The sequence below is a fragment of the Oncorhynchus masou genome, chromosome 27 (genome assembly GCF_036934945.1).
Source record: "Oncorhynchus masou masou isolate Uvic2021 chromosome 27, UVic_Omas_1.1, whole genome shotgun sequence".
In the NCBI taxonomy this organism is placed as follows: domain Eukaryota; kingdom Metazoa; phylum Chordata; class Actinopteri; order Salmoniformes; family Salmonidae; genus Oncorhynchus; species Oncorhynchus masou.
In genome coordinates, this window is record NC_088238.1 from 32,673,709 (window position 1) to 32,698,915 (window position 25,207).

At 46.3% G+C, this 25,207-nt stretch overlaps 1 protein-coding gene across 1 annotated transcript in view; it reads right to left on the reverse strand.

Moving 5' to 3' along the window:
• LOC135516021 (laminin subunit beta-1-like) overlaps window positions 1-23,378 on the reverse strand; it is a 26,167-nt gene extending 2,789 nt beyond the window's left edge. Inside the window, exons 1-28 of the mRNA XM_064939983.1 lie at window positions 23,148-23,378; window positions 22,256-22,428; window positions 20,345-20,483; window positions 14,303-14,376; window positions 13,614-13,802; window positions 13,397-13,460; window positions 12,589-12,791; window positions 12,227-12,347; window positions 11,774-11,962; window positions 11,286-11,462; window positions 11,086-11,198; window positions 10,909-10,988; window positions 10,531-10,666; window positions 10,278-10,436; window positions 9,957-10,093; window positions 9,668-9,788; window positions 9,253-9,439; window positions 8,771-8,914; window positions 8,320-8,551; window positions 7,972-8,135; window positions 7,268-7,492; window positions 6,975-7,192; window positions 4,268-4,364; window positions 1,244-1,613; window positions 922-1,106; window positions 570-811; window positions 246-452; window positions 1-9 (exon numbers count right to left, since the gene is read on the reverse strand). The exon at window positions 1-9 is cut by the window's left edge and continues 136 nt beyond it. Coding sequence (XP_064796055.1) covers window positions 1-9; window positions 246-452; window positions 570-811; window positions 922-1,106; window positions 1,244-1,613; window positions 4,268-4,364; window positions 6,975-7,192; window positions 7,268-7,492; window positions 7,972-8,135; window positions 8,320-8,551; window positions 8,771-8,914; window positions 9,253-9,439; window positions 9,668-9,788; window positions 9,957-10,093; window positions 10,278-10,436; window positions 10,531-10,666; window positions 10,909-10,988; window positions 11,086-11,198; window positions 11,286-11,462; window positions 11,774-11,962; window positions 12,227-12,347; window positions 12,589-12,791; window positions 13,397-13,460; window positions 13,614-13,802; window positions 14,303-14,376; window positions 20,345-20,483; window positions 22,256-22,428; window positions 23,148-23,178 — 4,386 coding nt within the window. The 5' untranslated portion in view covers window positions 23,179-23,378. The remainder of the gene's footprint in view (window positions 10-245; window positions 453-569; window positions 812-921; window positions 1,107-1,243; window positions 1,614-4,267; window positions 4,365-6,974; window positions 7,193-7,267; window positions 7,493-7,971; window positions 8,136-8,319; window positions 8,552-8,770; window positions 8,915-9,252; window positions 9,440-9,667; window positions 9,789-9,956; window positions 10,094-10,277; window positions 10,437-10,530; window positions 10,667-10,908; window positions 10,989-11,085; window positions 11,199-11,285; window positions 11,463-11,773; window positions 11,963-12,226; window positions 12,348-12,588; window positions 12,792-13,396; window positions 13,461-13,613; window positions 13,803-14,302; window positions 14,377-20,344; window positions 20,484-22,255; window positions 22,429-23,147) is intronic.
• Window positions 23,379-25,207: the final 1,829 nt, after the last annotated feature.

The window sequence follows — 25,207 nt, forward strand, 5'->3', positions numbered from 1 at the left end:
CTCCCATACCTAGAGGGCACCAGAGGACATGTTAACTGTAAGGTAAACACTCCTCAACAGACCAATGTTTGTGCAGGAGCAAACAGATATTCTATGCTCTAGTTACTATGATAATCATGTAATATGACCTGACTATATTCATGTAGGGCTGAATCATAACCAAACATCAGCTGTATTACACAAAGTTATATGCGTGAATCTCAAGTTAGGATTCGGCCCGGAGTGTAAAAAACTACAGTTCCCACCATCCTAGAGAGCTTGTCCACTTCCTGCAGGGTGGAGAGGATTTCCTGGTCGAAGTCCTTGGCTGTTTTCAAAGTGATTTGTGACTGTGTGACCAAACCGTCACACCCCTCCCCACCACAGCGAAGGGTGCCGTCCTCCGACACACACCCCACCCCTCCACAGGGGGACGCAGCACACCCCTCCTCCCCCCCAGCTGCTCCACATGTCTGCACAGAGAGAAAACACACCAATCGGGTAAGAGCACTGTAAAAACCAGGGACCAATCAAAAATCAGTATGGTGAAGAAGTGCGATGATAATTGGCTACTGATAGGTCAGACTTACCTGCTTGCTGAGCTCTGATAGGTCAAGAGTGTTGAGCTCTGTGGCGAGCCTCTCCAGTCTCTCTGTGTGTTTCTGTTGTCTCAGGTCAAACTCCGCCTGGTTCTGGCTCAGTCTGGCCTCCGCTTCACGCCGTAGTGTAGCCGACTGTTCCAAAGTGTTGTCGGGGTAACTGGTGGTCTGATTGGCACGGATCTCCGCCCTCTTAGACTCCAAGTGGGCCTTGGTGATGGTGTCCATCGCTCCTGCCATACACAAATAAAACACACACACACACACACAGGGCACAGGGGTGTGTCAGAACTAGTAATGATATGCATACTGTACACCCTCTCTTTTCTCCCTCCTCTCTCACCCTCTATGTTAGAGTTCTTCACAGTCTTTATGTGGTCTCGAATGTCTGTAACTGTTCTCTCTAGCTCTTGGGCCTGCTTTCTCAGTGCGTCCAGACTGGCCTCGGTGTCGTTGGCATTGACAACGAGACGGGACAGGGAATCCTCTGAGACGTTCAGCCTCTCGTTCAGGTCTGCCACCAGCTCACTGTTACACACACACACACACACACAGAATAGTATTTTCATTAGAGTTGACATGGACTGACCATAACATCAAGCATCCGAACAGATTATTTCAACGTGTAAATGTGTGTATGCAGGTGCGTGTTTGTGTGTACATACGTGGCCTGCTGCATCATCTGTTGTACATCTTCCATCTTCTGTATAGCAGGGTTGTTCTCTACTATCGCACTGATAGCATTAGCACTAATCTCCAGACTGCTAACAGTGTCTTTATACGGCGCCGTCACCCCACTGGTCTGGAGCTCTGTCACATGATCCTTCAAACGCTGAGTCTGATTGGACAGTTCCCCTACCACGCGGTCCCACTCGGCAAAGCACTGGTGGCATCGTTCGCAGGCGGGGAACGTCCCATGGTACCCTCTGGCACACTGGTTACACCTGGGCCCAGACACACCCTCCACACACACACACTGGCCGGACGAACGGTGGCACTGCTCGCTGGCGATGCCACGCAGGTCACAGTCACACGCTGGAGGGAGAGAAAGCGGAAAGAGGAGAAGAGAGAAAAGGGTTAAGCACATACACATACCTATAGTTGACTTGAGGTGAAAACAGTTGTGATAATGGAAAGGAAATGAGGGTACAAGGAAAGGAACTCATAGTGATATGATAACAGGTCTGTGCCCGTTAAAAGCCCCCCCTAGGGAAACAGAGGTATTGAAAAACTATATCATTAACGTCTCAATAGTCCTGCGTTGAGTCTGAAGCACAGCAGAGACAAGCCCTCTAACCTCTAGAGTGGAGGAGAGGAGAAGGCGAGGAATAGAGTGATGGAGTAAGTCACAGTGAAAGAATGTGGGGAATGGAGAACAGGAAAGGGTGTATATAAGCGGTTAGCAGCCATTACTGTTGCCTGAGCTTTTCAAGAGGGTGATTGATGCACCAAAAAAAAAATATATATATTCAACATACAATTATAAAGCAACCAGCTGCAATAGGATTGTGAGTTTGCTTAACATTTGATGTACAAAACATTAAGAACACCTGCTCTTTCCATGACATAGACTGACTATGATCCCTTATTGATGTCACTTGTTAAATTCACTTCAATCAGTGTAGATGAAGGGGAGGAGACAGGTTAAAGAAGGATTTAAGTCTTGAGACAATTGAGACACGGATTGCGCATGTGTGCCATTCAGAGGGTTAATGGTTAAAGACCAAATATTTCAGAGCCTTTGAACAGAGTATGGTAGTATGTGCCAGGCGCACCGGTTTGTACCAAGAACTGCAAAGCTGCTGTTTTTTTCACACTCAACAGTTCCCCGTGTGTATCAAGAATGGTCCACGAACCAAAGGACATCCAGCCAACACCTTGTAGAGTCCCGAAGAATTGAGGCTGTTCTGAGTGCAAACGTTTGGAGTCTTGAACACTCAGTGTCGCTGAACCAACATATATTTTTAAGTTGAATTGTATGTTCACTCAACTTTGAATTTTAGATTGAGTGAACATACAATTCAAGTTGAGCATGTATTCTATATTATTTGTATATTTCCCAGTGTAAAATTAACTCTTTATGACAATACATTACATACGTACATCGTAAGGCCTTTCTTTGGGGCCTAGTTACATCCTAACACAGTGGTCTGAAACTCCTGTTTTACAGCCTGCAAGTCACATTATCCTGGCTTGCAAAGTGATGTGTAATTCCTTTTGGAGTTAGTCACCTGCCACGGTCGTCGTTCTCAGTTAGTCCTTTTTATCTGAGGACACACACACACACACACACACTCCCTTGTGGCTGAGCCCTGCTTATATGGTCACCATGACCCAGAGTGCTGAGGCTTAGGACTGCAACCGCTATTGTTACACTGTAAACACAACCACATACTACTGATACCTACTGTGACGGTAGTGGACCTAAACATGACTTGAACGGCTGACAGTAACATGAGTGACCACACCACTATACACAAAGGCGGTCATGAACAGATAACACGATAATCACAGCCACACACATGTGGTTGGGTTGAGCCTGTACCAACGGCCGTGACATCTTAATTCACACACACACAGACGCCGTCGTCAAGCCTGTCACTTTAACCTCTGACCTCTTAAATCAGACCATGGCATGACCCTCTTAACCCAGATGTGGGTTAAGAGGGTCATGTGTCAATCCTTAAAAGTGTCTCTCTTTATCTCTCTCTCTCTCTATGTCAAACACACGCACACACTCGTACACATACACACACATGCATGCAGTATACACGCAGAGCGATGATAGGGCGAGGACAGAGCCAGGAGCCAACTTTACAGGCAGTTTGGGAATGCTGCAGGAATTCCTAAGCCACAGGAATAAGACCACGACAGGATTTCTCTGATCGCTGGGAACATCTGCCTCTGATTCTCACATGAGCCAAGGAGTTATTCCCAGAATTTCACTCTCAAAATCTCTACCTCCCCTCCTCCTCCTCTCCCTCCCTCTCTCCTCTCTCTCTCTTTCACTGTCTCTCTGAGGGTGTGCCAACTTCTACAATGATTGAAACTGGGCTGTTTGTCAGTCAGTTGTTCAGCAGGCAATAGACTATGTAGAGATATAGACAGGGAGGAGTAATTTAGAGCCAACTAACACCACACTGGTGACACACATGCACACACTGATACAAGTACAGCCATACGCACGAATGCACACACACACACACACACACACACACACACACACACACACACACACACACACGTGCACACAAACACACAGAGACAGACACATGCATACACACAATGTTAAATCAACACGGAAGCATGAACGCCACTTCAGTATCTCCAGAGACCTCCACTCCGCTGAAGTCTGATAACACACAAACACACACTCTGTGAGAAAACTGTAACGCAACAAAATCCAGCCCAGTCACTCATGGGAACCACCGGTCATGAGAACGAGACTGTGAGAGGCTGTTTACTCAAAGAGACCGATGCAAAACACACAGAACCCCTCTCTTAAGAGTGTTTCTCCAGACCCCAGTAAATTCAGAGAGAGACCCACTTGGAGAGGAAGCAATGGCGCTCTTCGATACCCTGTTGCACATGTTTCAGCTTCATGATGTTTAAGGCAGTCATGGGAAGGAATCCACACACATACTTTGTACCTTCTACTGCTACTCAAAATCCCAGCCAGAGTTACTTACCTTGACATTTGACCTCAGGGTCTCCCCAGAACTTATCTCGGCACTCGTTGCATTTTCGTCCCCCGAAACCTGACCTGCACGAGCACTGCCCTGACAGCTAGAAAACACACAAGACAATACAAGACAACGTGTCAGCATTATGAACATGCAATGTACACTGAGTGTACAAAACATTAAGAACACCTTCCTAATTTTGAGTTCCCCCCCACACACACACTTTTGCCCTCAGAACAGCATCATATTGTCGGGCATGGACACCTCTACAAGGTGTTGAAAGCATTCCACAGGGATGCTGGCCCATGTTGACTCCAATGCTTCCCAGAGTTGTGTCAAGTTGGCTGGATGTCCTTTGGGTGGTGGACCATTCTTGATACACATGGGGAACTGTTGAGTGTTAAAAACCCAGAAGCATTGCAGTTCTTGGCACAAACCGGTGCGCCTGGCACATACTACCACACCCTGTTCAAAGGCACTTAAATATTTTGTCTTGCCCATTCACCCTCCGAATGGCACACATACACAACACTTGTTGTAATTGTCTCATGGCTTAAACATCCTTCTTTAACCTTTAACCTCCTCCCTTTCATCTACACTGATGGAAGTGCCTTTATTAATACATTTTCATGTTCAAAATTGTGCCCTCTCCTCAAACAATAGCATGGTATTCTTTCACTGTAATAACTACTGTAAATTGGCCAGTGCAGCTAGATGAACAAGAATGTAAGCTTTCTGCCCATATCAGATATGTCCATGTCCTGGGAAATTGTCTTGTTACTTACAACCTCATTTTAATCGCATAAGCCTACATGAGCTCAACTGTCCCGTGGAAGGGACACCGATCCCAAAGTTTCAACAAGTCACATCAATAAAGGATTATAGCTTTATAGCCCTGGATTCACCTGGTCGGCCGATGTCATGGAAAGAGGATCATGTTTCGTGCACCCAGTGTTCCATCTCCAGGTTAGAGGGGGGTATTCTTGCTACACACTGTACAATGGACAGTGGCCTGTATTGTATACAGAGTTTCAGAGTAGGAGTGCTGACCTAGGATAAGATCCCAGGTCAAGAGTGTTTACGTTAATACAGCGTATTGAAACTCGTGGTATACAGACCACATCAGGCCTGCAAGTCACATTGTGCTGGCTTGCAAAGTGTTGTGTAATTCCTATTGGAATCCAGCCAGAGTGGGAATATCCAGCATTTGGAATTTGTATTCACCCGTAACCTGCACTCAGGATAACTGCCAGGGTTGGGAAGACTAAGACATGAGACGACATAAAGCAGGGTTCCCCAACTGGCGGCCCACGTTTGGCCCACCTAGTTTTCTGATCCAATTTAAAAAAAAATGTTTTTATTGTTGGACATAAAATATTGTAAAAACACCAGTAAATCAGCTCAAAGTGATTATTATTTTCTATGATTTCTGTTCCAAAATATTCACATTCATAATAAAGAGATATTTGTGATCATATACAAACGTAAGCAAGATTTGAAATTCTTCTGTTTTAGTCAAATATTATTGCAAATGAGTTGTCATTATGTTCCAGGTCCCCTGGCCATCCGCTTAAGAAAACAAACATCCAACGGCTAAACATCGTTGATGATCCCTGAGCTAAAGCATCTAAACTGGAGAAACCTTTTCAGTAACGGGTTAAATAAATCCAAGTAACAGATTGGATTCGGTTAGAAAATGTATGTTATTTATATTTGTGTAGCATAATATTAATTCATCAATTCACATGCAAAAACATAGATATTGAAACAAACAATTCTAAAAATCTCCCTGCAATAGAGCATGCTGGGAAATATGATAAAGATGGGCGTGGTTTTGGTTAAACTTACACCAACACTGGGTTTCTTTTACACCACTGAGTGTAAAAATGTTTCAACACCAGATAACACTGGCCAAATGTGTGTGTGCTGTGTGTAGATGAGTTGGGTGACAACATGGGGTGTGGGAGTTGCTTTGGAAGGATGGGGTATTTTATTTAACCTTCATTTAACTAGGCAAGTCAGTTAACAACAAATTCTTATTTACAATGACATCCTACCAAAAGACCTTCTGCGGGGACGGGGGATAAATATATATATATACATAAATAACATGCAAATAAAGGACAAAACACACATCACGACAATAGAGACAACACAACACTACAACATGAGACACCTAAGACAACAACATAGCAAGGCAACAACACATGACAACACAACATGGTAGCAACACAACATGGTAGCAGCACAAAACATGGTACAAACATTATTGGGCACAGACAACAGCACAAAGGGCAAGTAGGTAGAGACAACAATACATCACGCAAAGCAGCCACAAACGTCAGTAAGAGTGTCCATGATTGAGTCTTTGAATTTTTTTATTTATTTTTTATTTTACCTTTATTTTACTAGGCAAGTCAGTTAAGAACAAATTCTTATTTTCAATGACGGCCTAGGAACAGTGGGTTAACTGCCTGTTCAGGGGCAGAACGACAGATTTGTACCTTGTCAGCTCGGGGATTCAAACTTGCAACCTTTCGGTTACTAGTCCAACACTCTAACCACTAGGCTAGAGTGAAGAGATTGAGATAAAACTGTCCAGTTTGAGTATTTGTTGCAGCTCGTTCCAGGCGCTAGCTGCAGCGAACTGAAAAGACGAGCGACCCATGTGACTGGCAGAACGGGTGAGGGTGAGGACAGTTGTGGCTCTCACCTCGTTGCACGACGTCCCAAAGGAGTGGGTTGGGTCACAGTCACAGGTCTGGCAGCCCTTTCCGCTTCCAATGTTGAACGTATCAAGGGCACAGCGGTCGCAGTTCTGGCCAATCACGTTAGGCCGGCAGGGACACTGGCCAGTCTGTAGGTCACAGTGACACTCCTCCGGAGACGGACACGCCTCCGACATTGTGCCCACTGAATAACACATACACCCTACAGAGAGAGAATGGCAGTTACACACAAACACACACACACACATACACACACACACTGTCTAACTGTACTCACTCCTGCAGCTCTGGCTGGCGGCGTTGCCGTAGTAACCCAGCTTGCAGCGCTGGCAGCCATAGCCCTCGGTATGGTGCAGGCATTTGAGGCAGACACCTGTGCGAGTGTCGCAGGACCCTGGGTCCAGCTGGTCGATGTTGTCGTTACACTGGCAGGGTAGACATCGCCCGCTGGGCACCTGGGGGTTACCATAGTGACCTGGGGCACACTCGTCACACCTGGCTCCTACGGAAGAGAAGGAAAGGTGAATTCCGAACTGTTTACACACACAGACACACACAGAGACACACACAGACACACACACACACACACACACACACCTACAGTTATTAATCCGTAAGGAAGCAGAACTGTCCATTGGCTGCAGTGAGTAGTACATTGCAGTCATGGCAAGGTTGTAAACACTCATCAAACAGTCATAGAACAATTGTAAACAGTCGTAAACAGTTACAGGCAGTGGACTGGCCTCCTGTTCCAGTGACAGCTGTATCTGTGGGATCTCTCACAGACACTCACTGTCCCTGTAGCTACTACCTGCCCATTATGACCAGGAGCAGAGGGGATTCTGCTAGCTCTGTCATTTCAGGGAAAATGTGTACTAGGACTGGGAGAACAATGTATGGCGTGTTGTGTGTGATGTGGTGTGTGTGTGGGTGCATGTGCGCGTGTCCGTGTGTGTGTGTGTGCGTGTGTGTGTGTCTAACCTCTGTATCCAGGGCTGCAGGCACAGACCAGCTGGTAGTTGTCGGCGGTCTGGTAGCAGCTGTCTGCGTACTGGCGCCCGCTCCCCGGCCCGTCGGGACACATGCAGGGGCGGCAGTGACCCCCCAAACCCAACACTGGGTCGCCATGGTAACCATCCAGACACCTGTAGGCACGGGGTAAGACATGATAAGAGGCAAGGTAAACACTCACATACACACACACACACACGCTTGGTACTGATAAGAGGAAGCATGACAGTGAAATATGCAGCTGTGCCCTGCACGGTGGTTTGGTGTGTGGTATATTAGCTGGCTCTAATTTTAATATGGTATAATTTCACACGGTACCTTTCACACATGTGCCCGGTGGTGAAGGCGCGGCAGCCCTGGCACTCCCCGGTCTGAGGGTGGCAGTAGTCGCTGTTGCCGTTGCACTGACAGGGCTGGCATTGAGGGAAGCCCCAGTAGCCTGGCAGGCAGTGGGCACACTGACGCCCTGACGCCCCTGGAACACACTCGCACTGACCTGTGGCCTCGTGGCAGAAAGCGTTCACAGAGCCCATAGGACTACACTCACAGCCTGGGGAGAGAGGAGGGAGAGGTGGGAGGGGAGGGAGGGCGTAATAGGGAGAGGGGAAGGAGGGTGGAGCAAAGAGGAAGATAAGAGGGGAAAAGAGAGTGGGAAAGGGATTAAAAAAAAACACACTTTTGAAGTTGGAATTTCAACCGCAGGCTCAAAATAAACCTCTGCCTGACATTTAACCTCTAACCCCTGACCCCATGCTTGTCTGTCACTCACGTCTGCATCCTAAGGGGCTGAACAGGAAGGTGGCGGGGGCACAGCGGTCACAGTTCCTGCCTGCCACATTGGGCCGACACTGGCACTGCCCGCCGCTGGGGTCGCACACTGCACTAAGAGAGCCCTGGGAGTCACACTGGCACGCTATAGAGCAGAAGGGAGAAAGGGGGGAACGGGAAAGGGAGAGAGTAAAAGAGGGGGGAAAGATAGGGGAGGGGAGAAGAGGGAGGAGGGAAGATGTGTGTGTGTGTGTGAGAGAGAGAGAGAGAGAGAGAGAGAGAGAGAGAGAGAGAGAGAGAGGGGGGAGTGGAATGCAGAAATGTGAGTTGTTGTTGTTGTTGTTGCTGTTTGAGTATTAGGAATGCTTCAGGAAGCAAATTATTGTTTATTAATGATGAACAGACAGACTCACGGAAAATGCACTCATTGACACACACGCAAACATACAGACTACCCATCCGTCCCCCAGCCCCGTCTCCTACCCATAGCCCCCTGGTGTAGCAGGGCAGACACACTGAAGATGTAGTTGTTGCAGATGTCCGTCATGGGGCTCTTGATGACGCTTTGGCTGCTCTCCAGACAGCGGTACCTCTGGAACGTATCCCACGCCCCCTCACCCTGAGAACCCTCAAACAACAGCAGCTCACGCACCCGCGGAATCAACACCAACTACAGGGAGAGAGAGGGAGGAGGGAGAGAGAAGGGGAGGGAAGGGTAGGAGGAGAGCAAGGAAGAGACAGATAAAGACCGAGGGCTTGTCTTAGAGATAGTCTGCTATTCCACACTCCATCGACTATAACATGACTACTGTAGGGATGTTTTCCATAATGACTCGTGTGCTAATGGAAACTACAGTTTATCAGACTGTATGGAGCGTGGTTTGTGACTGATACTTACGGAGTCGATGAGCGTGTAGGGACTTTGGACGTCAGTGAGAGAGGAGTAAAGAGGCAGACTGAGACGCACAGTGTAGTTCCGCCCCTTCTCCAGACACACAGGCCTCAGGAGCAGCACATGTCTGGAACACACACGCGGAGGAGAGTACGGTTGAAACGGTAGAGGTGGTGTGTCGGTGTGTGTATGTGTGTTTGTGTGCATGCGTGTATGTGTGTGAAGATGGTGTATGAAGGTGGAGGCAAGGGTGTATTGTAGGGACCAGGGAGATGTGTGTCACTTGGGTACCTACCTGGATCCTGGAAGAAGAGACACCAACTGCTGATCTCCTCCTTGAAGCGTGTTTTCACATGGACTGGCTGGCTGCCCCACTCCCATTGAGTACGGACGTATCACTCTGACCTCCACCTGCTCCCACTGATCCGGCAACTACAGCAACACAGGGTTAAGGTTAGATTTAGTGTCAGGGTTAGAATTAGGTGAAGGGTTAAGGTTAGGGTTAGGGTAAGAGAATGGGTTAGGGTTAGGTTTAGCTGTACAAGACAAGTGTGTGTGTGTACGTGTGTACGTGTTTGTGTGTGTGTGTGTGTGTGTGTGTGTGTGTGTGTGTTACCTGCGGTTCGTAGCGAATCAGCATGTCGTAGTCCATGGAGTCAGGTAAATTGTTGATGTGGAACTCCAGGTGGGCTCCCTCTGGTACCTTGACAAACCCTGCCCCTGTCCAGGTGGGACTACGGTTCAGAGGATAGGGCCTGGGAACCACCGTCACACCCTGAGAGAGAGGGAGGGAGAGAGAGATATGACACATTTAGAAAGACAAAGGCAGAGAGATTGAAAGCGAGAGGTCAACACACACACACACTCACAGGGCCGTGCTTGGCTTCCTCAGCCTCGTAGGTGTAGTGGTCCAAGGCGATGAAGTAGTATCCTGACTCCACCTGGTCACAACGCCTCCCATACATGTGTTCTCGACACTGACACTGGCCTGATATCGGAGAACAACTAGAGACGGAGGGAGAGAGAGGGGGGACAGTAGGGAAAGAGATAAATAGGGAGAGCAACAGAATGCGAAAAACTGATTGTTAGTGAATATCCAATACCTTCAAATACATTTCCGCAACCATGCATTTTTGGGCGTGGTGGAATTATGAAGAGTAGTTGTGCTGTGATTGGATCATATGAGTAGAGGCGTGCTGTGATTGGATCATATGAGTAGAGGCATGATGTGATCGGTTAAAACGTACTCATTGTTGACGGCTCCGCCCTGGTCACAGTCACATGGTCTGCAGCCGTCCATGTCATTACTCAGGCCCCAGTGTTGCGGCTGCAGGAACAAAAGTTATAAATAAACACACGCACACACACACACACACACACACACACATACACACACACAGTGATGTGGTCGATAAGTCCCTCACCAGACACCGGTCACAGTTCCTGCCGGTGACAAGGCGTTTGCAGAAGCAGTTTCCTGTGTCCATGTCACATGGGCTTCCTCCAGGCAGTGTGCCCAGGGGATTACAGGTACACTCTGCCAAAAACACACACACACGTCAAATAAACAATGAGAGACAAAAAGATAGAAGTGTGTGTGTGTGTGAGTGTGTGTTAGACTCACGCAGGCAGCCGTTTGGTCCCTGTCCCAGGCCGTAGTGTCCCTGTCTACAGTGGTCGCAGCGCTCACCCTCCACACTAGTCTTACAGCGACACTGTCCTGCTATCAGACCAGCAGACACGTCTGTCCTGCCGTCACACACACCACCCTGCAAGGAGCCCGTCAGGTCACAGCTACACGCTACAGACAGGGGGAGGGGGAGGGAGGTGAGTCAGAGAAAAAGACAGGAAGGAATGCGAGGGGACAGGGAGGGTAGGAGGGAGAGTGATGAGGCAGTTGAAGGAGACAGAAACAGAAAGAGTTTGGGGAGGGTATTGGAGAGGGAGAGACGAAGGGGAGAAAAAGAAGAGAACAGAGACTCCAACAGTACATTAAGAGTTACGTTCAGAGACAGAGATCAAAGGGAGAGTTGAGAGTATGACCTCTGACCTATAGGTGAGGCCAGCAAACTCTTGGCCCTTGTCATAGGTCACAGAGAGACGGTGACGTACGTTCACAGATGTTGGGGTCTCTCAGGTGTCTTTCGGGGTGTTGGTAGTAGAAGGGTCTGCACTGCTCACACTGACGCCCCATGGTGTTGTGTTGACACTCATCACACACTCCTCCACTCACGTTCCCCGTAGACAGATACACAGCCATGTCAAAGTGACATGACCTGGAGTGGTGGTTACACTCGCACACTGGGAGAAGGAGGGAGACAGAGGGAGATGGTGAAGGGAGAGGGGGGCAGAGAGAGAGAGAGAGAGAGAAATAGAGAGAATATTTTGTTTAAACATATTTCGCACTTCAAAAGACACTACCAACAGGATGGAATTAGGGAGATTCCCCCTGTTGAATATATTTGACATATCTGGAACAGAATGATCAAGACTCTGTATATATCTGGCACAGTGTGATCAGTGTGTGTTTGTGTGTGTGTGCGTGCGTGTGTGTGAGTGTCTCACTCTTGCAGGCATTGGTGTTGCGTCCCTCTGCAGGCCTCCAGGGCAGGTCGTTGTAGAAGTCCTTACAGTGCTCACAGTTCAGACCCTCTGTGTTGTGGTTACACATACAGTGACCATGGACCTGGATACACACAGGCACGCACGCATTCACACACGCACGCGCGCACAGAAAGAGTGCACACGAGAGAGAGAGAAACACTCGTGCTAGAGGTGCTAGTCCCAAAGACAAGAGAAAAAGCAACTACTCGAGTCATCTCCCTCTTAACGGTCACACAACCTATTAGGGGAATGTGTGCATGTCGCGTGTGTTTGTATGTTGTTTCGTGTGTGTGAGTGTGTGTCTGCGTGTATGCTTCACTCACCATGCCCTCTGTGCCTACGTGTATCCCATCAACAGGGGCGCATTTGGAGGCATGTCCGTAGCAGAAGCAGTTGCCGCGGACGACCATGTCGAAGAGGGCATAGTAGTATTTCTCTGTGACCTCGTCTCTGGAGTCCAGCAGGTTGTCACCCAGTGTGTGGAGCTTAGTGAACTGGACACGCAGGTTAGTGATCTTCAGCATGTCTACACACACATATGGAGACACATACACACACACACACACAATCAGGATAAAGGCACACTTACCCGTCCGAATGTAACGGCCCATCTAAAACAGCAGTGGTACGTTATAGGAATGTTTCTGTAGTTTACTGTGTCTTTATATTAGGTTCTGGATCTTCTCCAAGCTCATCTCTATGACCTCTGACTCTAAAGATGTGGGATCCTCCTTCTGAAGGCTCCCTACACCCTACACACAGATTCACTACATACTTAACATGAGGGGCCCTCTGTGTGTGTGTGTGTGTGTGTGTGTGTGTGTGTGTGTGTGTGTGTGTGTGTGTGTGTGTGTGTGTGTGTGTGTGTGTGTGTGTGTGTGTGTGTGTGTGTGTGTGTGTGTGTGTGTGTGTGTGTGTGTGTGTGTGTGTAGCTTCTACATGTGAAATTCCATAAGTGGTGCCAGGATAACCTGACCTCTAACCCCTGCCCTGCAGTGTTGCCTTGACTACCGCCACTGCTCAGACTTTGGTTATTACACTTAGAAAATTATTTGTTGCAGTACTAACTGGATCGTATGTAGCTAATGAGATATACCAGCTCTGGCCTGGTGTTGTACTGTAGTTACTTACTCTGTATCCTGGGACTGTAAGGGTCTTCAATCTCAAACGCCGGGTCCAGCACCCTGAATATCACCTGAGAGTGAGGGGGAGAGAGGGATGAAGAGAAGGATTGTAAGAATAAAAGTGCTGGGTTATAAATAAATGAGAGACTAACTCTGAATCATTCTGGAGCCACGGCTTCTACCCCCACCCCTTGCAAAAGCTCAAAGGCCACACAGATGCACACCTCTCCCTCTGCGGACGGCTCTATGTCAGAGTAGCGAGAGTCACAGATGATGTCGTCCACTTTGACCATGGGTCCCACGGATATCCCAGGGAAGGCGGACTCACAGTTATAGCTATAGTAACGGTACACCTGCCACTTCTCCCCAAAATCCATGGAACGCTCGATCACCATGGTAGCCGGACGGAACGTCTATCAATCAAAGAGATCATTCTAATTTGTAAACACAGAAATACAACAAATATAAAGGACTAGCTTCTTGACCACGTGACCCGACCAGGGATAACTCTGGGTCCTAATATTATAACACAGAAAGAAAGAAAAAGAGCAAATGAGAACAAGAATGAATGAGAGAGGAGAGTCCAGACCAGATCAGAGATGGAAACAGAGATACATGGAGGGCTCTAAAGGAAGCTGGATAGACTCAATACACTGATGCCAGCAGTACTGAGTATAGTGTTTTACAAGGGCCCTCTCTCCCATCCATCTCAAGAGACTAGGGTGATTTTCCACATACCTTAAACACAGCTGTGTGTGTGTGTGTGTGTGTGTGTGTGTGTGTGTGTGTGTGTGTGTGTGTGTGTGTGTGTGTGTGTGTGTGTGTGTGTGTGTGTGTGTGTGTGTGTGTGTGTGTGTGTGTGTGTGTGTGTGTGTGTGTGTGTGTGTGTGTGTGTGTGTGTGTGTGTGGCCACCTTAAAAGTCATGATGAGATGTGTGAAGTGGAACTCAGCTTCCAGGTTCAGTTGAATGGTCACATTCTCCACCCCTGCAGCACAGGGAAACAAACACACAACACACACACACTGAGAAAGACATCCCATGACAGACATATCCTTTAAGTCAAGGAGTTAGGAATTACAGACCCATAAAAACACACTAGTGAGTCTGCCAAAATCTCTGCTAACACACACACCCACACACACACACACACACACACACACACACACACACACACACACACACACACACACACACACACACACACACACACACACACACACACAAACACAGGAGATGGGCTGATTGGCCGTGTCAATTTGACCATGTCAATTGGTCTTTCTGCCACACCCATGTGACGAATTGATCCGTTGCCGTGGTAACATGTGCGTAGTGGGATCTCATAGGGACTAATGCACCGGGACAAGGAAACCCTGCTTTTCCATGTTTTGTCCTTCCTGCTATTCCCAGATCATCTGGGCATCTGGCTGTGGCCCCTTCCATGACTTAACTACAATGGACACTTTATCCTCCCCATCTGTCAGAAGACTCAGCAATGAAAAAACAAACCCACTGTGTGTGTGTGTGTTCGTGCGTGCATGGGCTATGTGAGTCTGTGTTAGTGTTACGACTGTATGTGTGTGTGTGTGTGTGTGTGTGTGTGTGTGTGTGTGTGTGTGTGTGTGTGTGTGTGTGTGTGTGTGTGTGTGTGTGTGTGTGTGTGTGTGTGTGTGTGTGTGTGTGTGTGGGAAAGACAGTCCGGTTCCCATGCTCTCAGACAAGAATACCTCTTATTATGTTGCCCAGTTGCAAGTATGTGTGCGAGGGAGTGTGTGTGCATGCGTGTATTACAGGGAACAATGCGGTCATGTGGTGTCGGCAGTGTTGATTTACAGCTGTTTCTAACACCTGTTCACGTGAGCATACCTGTAAATCCTCTGCCCTGAAGCCTGCTCTGATTAGCTGAGCTGTGTTACTCTGTGATCTGCTCTATTCACTGTACCGCCCCCCTGTTCCCATGAGATCACATTTAGAACACACTGACCATTCTCTCACAGCTGGACCGCACCATGACACACACACATACACACATGTTTGTATTACTATCCTTGTGGGGACTGAACAATTGATTCCATTCAAAATCCTATTTTCCATAACCCTAAACTTAACCCTAAACCTAACCCTTAACCTAACCCTAAACCTAACCCTTAACCTAACCCTTAACCCAACCCTAAACCTAACCCTTAACCTAACCCTAAACCTAACCCTTAACCTAAACCCTAAACCTAACCCTTAACCTAACCCTAAACCTAACCCTTAACCTAACCCTAACCCTAAACCTAACCCTTAACCTAACACTTAACCTAACCCTTAACCTAACCCTAAACCTAACCCTTAACCTAACCCTTAACCTAACCCTTAACCTAACCCTAAACCTAACCCTAAACCTAACCCTTAACCTAACCCTAAACCTAACCCTTAACCTAACCCTTAACCTAACCCTTAACCTAACCCTTAACCTAACCCTAAACCTAACCCTTAACCTAACCCTAAACCTAACCCTTAACCTAACCCTTAACCTAACCCTAAACCTAACCCTAAACCTAACCCTTAACCTAACCCTTAACCTAACCCTTAACCTAACCCTAAACCTATTTTTTTATTTGGATTCCTATTAGCTTTTGCAGAAGCAGCAGTTACTCTTCCTGGGGTCCACAAAAAAACATGACAAGTAACAAAACACTGATACACTGATAGACAAGGACAGTAACACAAATGTAAAATACAACGATATACAAACAATACAACAAAGAAATAATAAAAACAACACAACTAAAAAAGTATGTGTGCATTAGAGTGTGTCTATGTGGTTGTGTGTTTGTCCCCTTACAGTACCTGCAGTTCCATGAGTTGCTGTTTAATCCACTTTTGAAAGATAATTTTGATGTTTGCCTGAGGAATTGGAGACGGAAGGGAGTTTCATGAGATCATGGCTCTGTATAAAACTGTGCGTTTGCCGTCAATTTGTTTTGGACTTGGGGACTGTGAAGAGACCCGTGGTGGCATGTCTTGTGGGGTATGTATGGGGGTTTGATTATGCCGACAATCTGGAATTTAAAAACAAATAGAAGCGAAGCAGTCAATCTCTCGTCAACCCTGAACCAGGAAAGACTGCCATGCATGTTGTTGATGTTAGTTCTGTGTGTGCAGTTTTCTGCTTTGTTTTGAGCCAGCTGCAGCTTTGTTAGGTCTTTCTTTGGGACACGACCAGAGCCTGAACAACTAGTACAGTTGATTTGTGTCAAAAAATTGCAGAACATCATTTTATAACAGATATACTCCTCCTCGTCTTCACAGCAACTTTGTCAATATGACTTGACCATGATAAATTACCATCCAATGTTATACCTAGGAGTTTAGCTTCCTCGACTTGCCTCTACAGCCACAACCTTTATGTACAACTCCAGTTGAGGTTTAGGTCTTAGAGAATGTTTTGAACCAAATACAATACCTTTAGTTTGAGTACCTTTAGTTTGTATTTAAGACCCATTTATTGTAAATCACCCATTCTGGTACTGACTGTAACTCCTTATTTAGAATTTCAGTGAGCTCACTGGCTTTGTGTGCTGACACAAATGTGGAATCATCCTAATACTTAGTCATTCTAGCTTTGTGTAAGACCTGTGGCAAATCCTTTGTTAAAATACAGAATAGTAACGACCTAAGGCAACTGCCCTGAGGGACACTGCACTGTACATATCTGATGTTAGAGAAGATGCTATCGAAGAACACACTCTGGGTTCTATTGGATAAATAACTCTCCAACCATGTGAAGGCAGGTGGTGTTTTTCAATAACTTTTATGATCAATAACATCAAAGACTGCACTGAAATCTAACAACACAGTTCCAACTATCATCTTATTATCAATTTATTTGAACCAATTATCTGTCATCTGAGTCAGGGCTGTACAAGTTGAGTGCCCTTCTCTATATGCATGCTGAAAAATAGCATTGTATTTGGTCAAACACAACCCTCTCCATCAGTTTACTAAGAACAGGCAGCAAACTGATTGGGTGGCTGTTAGAACCAGCAAACGTGCCTTTCCTATATTTAGACAGTGGAATTACTTTAACTTCCTTCCACGCCTGTGGACACACACACACTCCCTTTCATCTTTGGTTAAAGATATAGAAAATAGGGGTTGCAATATAGGGTGTGTTTGTAAATTCAATCTGGAGCGCCAAAGCACAGAGTGCGCTCTGGGCGTTCGTAAATTCAGAGTGTTGTCAGATTGTCCATTCGGAAGTTCAGAGCGTTTCGCTCTCGGAGTGTTCAGAGAACCGAGGAGTAGGGTTTTTCCGAGGGTTCAGAGATCATACTGGACGCTCTGGCCGAGGAGTAGGGTTTTCCGAGGGTTCAGAGAACATACTGGACACTCTGGCCGAGGAGTAGGGTTGATCCGAGGGTTCTGACCTCACAACGGCAGTCAAGCACCTAAGCTAACTGGCTAACGTTGAAAGTATACTGGCTCTGAACATAAAGTATACAGCAACACCTCCCCCCATTGGCATTCACGTATTTTCCGTAATTACAGTATATGCATACATTGCTACTGCTGTATCATCAGAATTAGCTAAGTGAGTTTCAGAGATGGCCAGTATATGAATGTTATCCGATGTTAGCAAGTCACTGAGTGAATCCAGGTGAAGGCCATGATCCCTTATTGATGTTACTTGTTAAATCCACTTTAATCAGTGTAGATGAAGGGTAGGAGACAGGTTAAAGAAGGATTTTAAAGCCTTGTGTCACGAATATTACCAAAGGTGGCTCCCCTTCCTGTTCGGGTGGCGCTCGGCGGTCGTCGTCGCCAGTCTATTAGATGCCACCGATCCCTTTTTCCTTTTCGTTTGTTTTGGTCTAATTGTTTTCACCTGTTCCTTGTTGGGGTTTTGGGATGGGTGTTAGTTAAGTTCGTTTAGCCCGCTGGTGTTTGTGCGGGCTTGTTGTTATTGTACGTTAGTGGTGTATTGTTGATTTTGTGTTTTCGCTGTCCGGTGTTTGTAACAGTGGGTTGTTGTTGTTGTCGTTTGTGCCTGTGTTTTGGGCTTCACCCTATTTTGTACCTGTTCCTGTTACGGAGGACATTAAAACGTTTTTCCCGTTTACCTTCTGCTCTCTAAGTCTGACTCCACACCCATCACACCTTGAGACAATTGCGACACGGATTGTGTATGTGTGCCATTCAGAGGGTTAATGGTTAAAGACAAAATATTTAAGTGCCTTTGAAGGAGGTATGATAGTAGGTGCCAGGCGCACCGGTTTGAATGTGTCAAGAACTGCAGCGCTGCTGGGTTTTTCAAGCTCAACAGTTTCCCGTGTGTCAAGAATGGTCCCCCACCAATAGGACATCCAGCCAACTTGACACAACTTTTTGAAGCATTGGAGTCAAAATGGGCCAGCATCCCTGTGGAACGCTTTCACCGCCTTGTAGAGTCCATGCCCCAACGAATTAAAGCTGTTCTGAGGGCAAACCTTGGTGCAACCAAATGTTTTGTAAACTCAGTGTATATTAATATTGTCTATTCTTAGCCATTTCCTTGATAGCTTAACTGAGAAAAAAGTATACACTGTATATATGTGTGTGTGATGTTGGGCTGAAGCTACTACCCCTGAGGCTTGGCTTGCTCATTTCTCCCAAGCTTTTGGAGGGAGGGAGGACAATGAGCATGTTGTAGCAGATGTAAGCAATGTTCCCCTGCGCACTGTCAGCTTTCATAGCTGGGATCAGCTCTTTTCCCGCCTCTGGCGCACAGCTTCAGAGAAGTCCTCTTTGAGAAAGATGTTGGTTCCTCTCGTGTTCTTGGCTCTCTCCAGAACAGCCATCTTGTCCTCAAACCTCAGGAGCTTGACCACTATCGGCCTGGGTCTGTCACCTGGGCTGGTTACATGTTTTCCAGACCTGTGGGCGTGCTCCACCTCAGTCTTCACATGATCCATCGGCAGCTTTTCAGTGATCATTTTCCATACTTTCTCCTCAGACTCGGCCCAGTTCTCATGTGAAGACTCTGGTATGCCTTCCACAACGATGGTATTCCTCCTGGATTGTCCCCCTGGATCTGTTTTCCCAGTCATTGCTAACAAGGATTCATGCTGATGTCATCTCGAGAGGACTTACAGTTGGTTGTCATCTTGCTGCAAGTCTCTTTCAGGACATACACATCTCCCTGGGAGAACTGCAAACTGTTCTTACAGTTCTGAACCTCCCCCCGTCAGATCGTCCATTCTTTCGTTAGTTGAGTCCATCAGTATCTGGACAAAGCTCGTGAAGCTATTTTCCTGTTGTAACAACTGCTTGTAAAATCATTTTTGTTCATTTAAAAGATCCTTGACCTGTGATAGAGAAACACTGTCCTCTACATTACTTCCACCTTTGGCTTTGGACGCCATGGTAGCAATGTAGGCTAACGCTGGTACTACACGCAGTTCCAGACAGAGCAGGTCAAGGGGCAGATTTAAACAGCAACAAACAGCAGGTATTTAGACAGCCACAATCCAGGGACAATCCACAGCCCCAGCCAAAAGGGCTGGAAACCTTGCAACGCCAAGCAGCTCTTCAAACTTTTGGTTGGCAGGATCCCTGGACAGATATAGTGGTACCAGCAACCGAGGCTAAAGGTGTCGCTGGATCCAAATTCAAAAGGTAGGTAGCTAGTAGTAACCAGGTAGGTAGCTAGGTAGCTAGCTAGTAACCAAACTTTTTCAATATAATTATTTTTCAGAGAATTTCAAAACAACAAACCGAGCTCTTCCTCGTTCCGCCCTCATTCAACATGTGATGTCCATTCTGTAACCATAATTGTAACACTAACCCTAAACCTTAAGACTAAAATAGCCTTTTTCCTTGTGAGGACCGGCGAAATGTCCCAACTTGCCTGAATATTCCTTATTTTACTAGTAAAACCAAAAACATGTGCACAAACACCCACACACACACACACACACACATATTCTCACCATTCTCAGACTGCCACCAGGTCTTGAGGCGGTTGGGGGCGAAGGTGGTGACCAAGTTTTCGATGCTGTGGCTGGTGGTGTGGTTCATCCTCTCATCATACTTCTCCCTGGAGTCACACACAAAACACTTCTTCACCTCCTACAGAGAGCGAGGGAGGAGAGAGAGAGTGTCACAGTACTGTGAAAAATGTGCTCATTCACCTAATTATAGAGCTACCACTCAGTCTGTCATCACACACACACAATATGGGTGAGTATGGGTAGGAATGGGGCCCTAAAGTTTGTGTGTGTGTGTGTGTGTGTGTGTGTGTGTGTGTGTGTGTGTGTGTGTGTGTGTGTGTGTGTGTGTGTGTGTGTGTGTGTGTGTGTGTGTGTGTGTGTGTGTGTGTGTGTGTGTGTGTGTGTGTGTGTGTGTGTGTGTGTGTGTGTGTGTGTGTGTGTGTATATCCTGTAGCGTAGATAATAGTTTATTCTACTCTCTAGGTTCACTGCCCCTCTTAGCAGCAGAAGGTTTGTATGCTCTCCAGATGGTTTGGCCTACACACACAGATTCTGGATTGTCTTACACACACACACACACACACACACACACACACACACACACACACACACACACACACACACACACACACCCTACTCTCTGCACTGTATCTTCCTAACAAGTGTGTGAGTGAGGATTTCACAACCTCACAGTGTGACTTTCACAACCTTCTAATTTCATCCAAGCACCAAGCAGTTGCTTTCCAATCTATCTGCACACCCAAGTTTTAACTGTGTTGAAATGTGACCACTTGTAACTGCTAAGTGGTCCAGCTTCCACTCCCCCGTTAGGCAAAGTCTCCTCCCAGAATTCTTTGCACTAGACCCTCGAGCTCTTCTCCTCATCCCCCGTTCTCCTCCTCATTATGATGACTCATCCTAGAATGTTCCAATGTATCGTTAATCGTCCCACAGCCCATTGGTAGATAACACCCCCTTCACATGGACACATTCTGTAGGCGTTCACCCCCGAGGGGATTCTGGAATAACGGAATAACCCCGATCATGCACTCTCCCCTCCTCACCCCCCATGATAAGCACACAGGGCGGTGATTGTGTGGCACACAATGCTTATTGTGGAGGGAAATGCCAAGACTCCCACGCAGCACAATACCATAGTCTCTTTCGTCCACTCAAATATTACAATGTACTGCACTACACCATTACCTTACAACACCATTTTTGGAAACACAATGAAGTGTTAAATCATATACCTGCTGGACAGGTGTAATATAATAATAATCATAATTTAGCAGATGCTTTTATCCAAAGTGACTTACAGTCATGCGTGCACATGTTTTACTTATGGCTGGTCCCATCCAGGGAATCAAGGTGTAATTCCCCTATCCGAACCCCTGGGACTTATATTTTTAGACATTTTAGCAGTTTTTAAGCTAATTTCTAGAAATTCTACACATTTTGTCATGTTAATATGATATCAGTGAGATATCATAATCAATGGGGGGAGTTCCGGGCCCTTGGGCACCGCCCTTCATCCATGGTCAGTAATTCGCCCATGATTTGGGGGGAACCGTGATGAAAGTATAACGTTTTTATTTGATTTGGATTACATTTAGATTTTGTGTCACTGGCATACACAGAGTACCCAATAATTTTAAAGTGGAATTATGGTTCTATACATTTTTACAAATGAATTAAAAATTAAAAAAATTAAATGTCTTAATTAAGTCAATAAGGAAAACTGCTGATGCACAACCGAATTTCGAAATGGCACCTTATGTATTCTACTTTTCAAACTCAGTTGGGAGCAAACGCTTATCTCGGCTCCTAGCGGCTGCTTATGCCCACTGCCTGCCCTGTCCCGGTGTAGTGCACCGATAGTATCTCTGCCCCAGGTGTGAGGTGTCTTACCTCCAAGTGACCAACGATGCAAAAGCGCTCAGGCTTCTCAATGCCGCAGGTGGAGGAGGCGGTGAGCTTGTGCGCACGGCCGATCAGAAGGTCCCCGGTGGCGGGGTAGCAGCTCCCCTCAGTGCACACATCGCCAAACTCCGGCAGCTGGGCAAAGGAGCGCCACCCTAGGGCTGAGCGACAGAAACAGCAGTGAGAGTAGCTGATGACGCCGCACGGGCGAGCAAAACATGTCTGGAGTATAACTCTCCATGCAACTGTTATGCTATAGAACTCAACTATCCCACAGTTAAAAATCTGTACAAATGTTTCTATTTTAGACGTAAGAGACGTGTCTCTGCATTGCTATCACAGATTCCCTTTAGTCTATTTCATCACTGGGTATAAAAACACAATGGTCACAAGATATGCCTCTCTTCGGTTAATTTAATTGAAATCACATGGATTCGCTTTCCTATCGATCCCTGTGGGGTGACTGTTTATCAAAACAGGCTGCTATGTTCGAGAACAACATCGACAGTTATTGACTGTACAAAATAGCTTCTGTAAACGAAAGCTAGTTGCAAATAATGTGCACAAAACATATTTAAACGCGCACTGTGGACTGAGACATCTGATATGTATAAACTGTTGAACACATTTTAGATGTTTAAATAATGGCTTACAGATGTTCCTCATTAAATGTCCCCATGGTCCTGGATAAGTGAGAGTGAAAAGGAACACTGGAATTAAACTCCTCTATTGGATCTCTTCACGTTTTACCTTTCCTCTTAAGACAATACTTGGCTTTAGGCAACTCCTCAAAGGAATAGAAAATACTTTAGCTAGCTACCTGCGCAGTAGGAAATTCACTCTATAAAACGAAACAGTTTCATGTAAAAACAATACTTACTCAAAAGTGATGCGATGTGCAATATCAGCATTTTCGAGCATGAAACATTGATAATTATCCCTCGGGTTGTTGTCAGCAAGTCCTGAAGCAGTTGTGTACGTGAGTGTCTCTGTTTGTGTGTGTGAACTAGTGGTCTTTGTAACTCTGTTCTAGGAGTTCGTGGCGAGCCCCAAACTGTGCATCCGAGTCTCAACCCTCCTGGCAGGCTATGCAGCCCAGCTTGCTAACGAAGATAAGCGCGCCCACTTGGCGCACCACATTCAGCCAGGAATTTCTTTAAATTACATCATATAAGTAAATGACTTGTAAAGTCAATATAATGATCTAGGTGTGTCAAATCAAAGTTGTGGTTAGTGTGTTTAGGCTACTGAGATCATAAGAACATATACAAAGGAGATAATTGGGGACTACAGGAAAAGGAGTACCAAACACGCTCGCATTCTCATCCACAGGGCTGTAGTGGAGCAGATTGAGAGTTTCAAGTTCCTTGGTGTCCACGTCACCAACAAATTAACATGGTCCAAGCACACCAAGACAGTCGTGAAGAGGGCACGACAAAACCTATTCCCCCTCAGGAGACTGAAAATATTTAGCATAGGTCCTCAGATCCTCAAAAGGTTTTACAGCTGCACTATCTAGAGCTGGTTGCATCCCTCCGACCGCAAGTCACCACAGAGGGTAGTGCGTGTCTGGGGCCAAGCTTCCTGCCATACAGGACCTCTATGCCAGATGGTGTCAGAGGAAGGCCCTAAAAATTGTCAAAGACTCCAGCCACCCTAGTCATAGACTGTTCTCTCTGCTAACTGAGTGCCAAGTTTAGGTCCAAGAGGCTTCTAAACAGCGTCTAACCCCAAGCCTTAAGATTCCCGAACAGCTAATCAAATGGCTACCCAGACAATTTGCATTGCCCCCCGCCCCGCTTCTACACTGCTGCTACTCTGTTATTATCTATGCATAGTTACTTTAATAACTCTACCAACATGTACATATTACCTCAATTACCTAGACACCAGTACCCCTGTATTTAGCCTCAATATTGTTATTTACTGCTGCTCTTTAATTATTTGTTATTATTATCTCTTACTTTTTTGGGGCATTTTCTTAAAACTGCATTGTTGGTTAAGGGCTTGTAAAACTTTGTTGGTTAAGGGCTTGTAAGTAAGCATTTCACTGTAAGTTCTACACCTGTTGTATTCGGCGCATGTGACAAAATAAAATGTGATTTGATTTGATATCAGTCGGTCTATGTGTAGCTCTGGAATGCATGGCTGCACATACAGTACCTGCCATGTTACAAAATACCAATTTCACTGTTCTTCTGACTGACCTCAGAAGGTGAGTTTCCCAGCGAGCAATGAGGAATCAGCCCAGAAGTGGCCCTCTTCTGCGGCCCGGAACTGATTGAATCAGCTCGGAATTTAAACTAATGACTGCCCAGAATCGGCACAAGTACATCGGGTAGTTTCCGAGTACCGGAATTCAGCCGACATTGCCAGCATCTTCCCAGAATCCCCCCCCAGAAGCGGCCAATGCACATTTAAATAAATGTATACAAAATCACCAGATTTAGTCATTTAAAATATTACTATTATACATTTTATACATACAAATTATATCCATCTACACAAAAACATTGTGTTGGGGGAAACACCATATAACTGGTGACCGTGTCAGCCTGCATGTGCTTAGCCCGCCACAGGAGTCACTACAGCGCGATGGGACAAGGACATCCCGGCCAGCCAAACTCTCCCCTAACTCAGACAACTTATGCTTCTCACGGGTCTCAAACCAGCATCTGTAGCAACGCAGTTTGCATTGTCTTAGACCGCTGCGCCATTCGGGAGGCTCGTCCACAAAGTTTTTAATGCACAGGAGTCTTAAATATTTTCATTTAAATGTTCATTCTATTTTTTGATCACAGAAACAGTGAGGAAAATATGCAAAAACAAATAAATAATGAAATGTTAATGTTAATTATATAAAGCAGCTTGGCCGAGTTCCAAGTAATGCATTTGGGCGAGATAACTCTCACCGGAATCGGCCCGAGCTCAATCCCTGCA